General features: G+C 42.4%; 1 protein-coding gene across 2 annotated transcripts in view; it reads right to left on the bottom strand.

Annotated features, from left to right (window-relative positions):
* The window catches only part of LOC107704204 (SRSF protein kinase 2-like), a 17043-nt gene that overhangs the window by 6522 nt on the left and 8141 nt on the right, over window positions 1–2380 (bottom strand). For both annotated transcript variants that reach the window (XM_016507093.1, XM_016507092.1), the window contains exon 6: window positions 1729–1835. In XM_016507093.1, the coding sequence (XP_016362579.1) occupies window positions 1729–1835 (107 nt within the window). The remainder of the gene's footprint in view (window positions 1–1728; window positions 1836–2380) is intronic.

The raw sequence follows: 2380 nt of genomic DNA, 5'->3' as shown, positions 1-2380 counted from the left end.
TCAGTACAATTTAATTAAAACTCCAGTACACTTCTGTACACTGTAGAAAAACATGGATTATCATATGTCTACTTCAAATTTATTTTGAGAGAAGTATTATTTTTACAGATTGGCCATTATTTAGTGCTATAAACACGTGCACTGTCTGGTTCATTCACACTGGACACCAGAGGGCGCACTCGCACAGAAAATTCACATTTGCATTGCAAAAGTAATAGAACCCAAAGGCATCCAGCTATCGTTGTAACTGAATAAAAGAAGAAGACACAACACTTTGAATTATGAAACGTTAAGACAATAGACACTCGACTGCGACAATGTATAGTTTATCTGTGTTCTTAAAACCACCTCGGGGTCACATTCAACTGATGTTGTTTAGTATGTTATAATGTTCTCTTTTGCTGGACAGCAGGTTTAGAAACACTTCTCATTATAAGTGAAGATGTTCGGCGTGTGTTGCATTTTAAGCGGGGAGGCGTTTCCTCATCTCAGCACATAGACCCACAGATACACACAAACAGAGCCGGTTTGGAGAGAAATAAAACGCATGGAAATTATTTAAATGCAAAACCGAAAAACACGAACGCTCTGATTGGTTGAACTCTTCATCTTTTGCTGTTGCTGGAGTACTGTGCGTGGACAGAGGCGTCACCAGGATTTTGCGTAGTTTAAAGTGACAAAGCCTAACAGCGTACTTTGAGGTCAAAATGCACACAGGTTGGCAGATCTGAACTAACTGGAGTTACTGTCTGACTGTCACTGCGTCCCAATTCAGAGGCTCACAGCCGCTTCAAATATGGCCTTGTAATGCTTCCTCCTTTTTTTTTTAAAACAGATCTTTGCAGCCCAGACTATCCCAAGATTCACTGCACGCCAATGATGACAGGATTTTTTTTTTGAGAGAAAATGCTGGAATACACTTTTAAATATAAGTATTGGGTTTCAACTTAATCAGATATCTAACATTACAAAAAAAAAACCTTTAAAGCAGCCCAAATGTTGACATATCTTACTTATGAGATTTTATAGATACTTTGTACTTTATGTAAAAAAAAAAAAAAAAACGTATCCTGACTGCACGGACACCACTGAATGAGAACTGAACTGAGCTGGATGAGTGATTGAATTACACTGAATCAACAGTGAACTGATTTCAACTGAACGGTTCAACTTCAACGGTTTACTATTGTCTTTTTAGAGCTGCAGAACTGTTTGTTTCACTGAATCACTCATGTCCTGTTTATCACTGTAAAGCTGAAACAACCTGCACTGTATAAAGTGCAACAGAAATAAAGGGTACTTGATTAAATAAGTGGACCAAGGTGCACATATTTAGACAGGCTGTGAAGCCTGCTTTGTTTTCAGACAGTTGAATATCACTTTTAAAACAGTCCAGTACAAACGCTCCTGCCGCTCGTTAACCGCAGCTCTCACAGTTGCTAGGCGACAAGAGCAATCCTCCACAGACAAGACCGTCCCATTTAAGGACGCGCAGATCGACCTCTGTGACATTCGCAGGATGCAGCCTCTGAAGTGGGACGCGGCTAACAGGACATTCTGTCAGTCACTTGTGTTCTGTTTCTTGTAGCTCCGCCCACAGTGAAATCTCATTGGCTCAAAGCATCTCCAGGCAGCTAAATATGAAACATTGAATACATGCTGATGCTGTCTGGATGCTGGACACCTGTGTTTACGGATTTGGGAAGTGTGCGTGATGTGCGTAATTACCTGTGTAATGATGCTCTTGACACAGGGTAATGGCAAACCCTGATAATTAGACTTGATGATCCACTTGAGCAAATGATGACCAAGAACTTCAAACACCATACACACGTCTGAGAACCAGAGTTAAAGAAAACCACTGACTCTCTCTCACACACACACTCACTCTCACACTCTCACAGTCTCACAGTCTCACAGTCTCACAGTCTCACAGTCTCACAGTCTCACAGTCTCACAGTCTCACAGTCTCACAGTCTCACAGTCTCACAGTCTCACAGTCTCACAGTCTCACAGTCTCACAGTCTCACAGTCTCACAGTCTCACAGTCTCACAGTCTCACAGTCTCACAGTCTCACAGTCTCACAGTCTCACAGTCTCACAGTCTCACAGTCTCACAGTCTCACAGTCTCACAGTCTCACAGTCTCACAGTCTCACAGTCTCACAGTCTCACAGTCTCACAGTCTCACACTCACTCTCACACTCACACTCACACTCACACACACTCACACTCACACACTCTCACACTCTCACACTATCACACACACTCACACTCACACACTCTCACACTCTCACACTCTCACACTCTCACACTCTCACACTATCACACACACTCACACACACACACTCTCACACACTCTCACACACTCTCACACACTC

Source organism: Sinocyclocheilus anshuiensis, unplaced genomic scaffold (genome assembly GCF_001515605.1).
Source record: "Sinocyclocheilus anshuiensis isolate Anshui unplaced genomic scaffold, SAMN03320099.WGS_v1.1 scaffold1228, whole genome shotgun sequence".
Classification (NCBI taxonomy): Eukaryota; Metazoa; Chordata; class Actinopteri; order Cypriniformes; family Cyprinidae; genus Sinocyclocheilus; species Sinocyclocheilus anshuiensis.
Note: the sequence above shows the minus strand (reverse complement) of the source record. Positions and strands in the feature narration are given on the sequence as shown.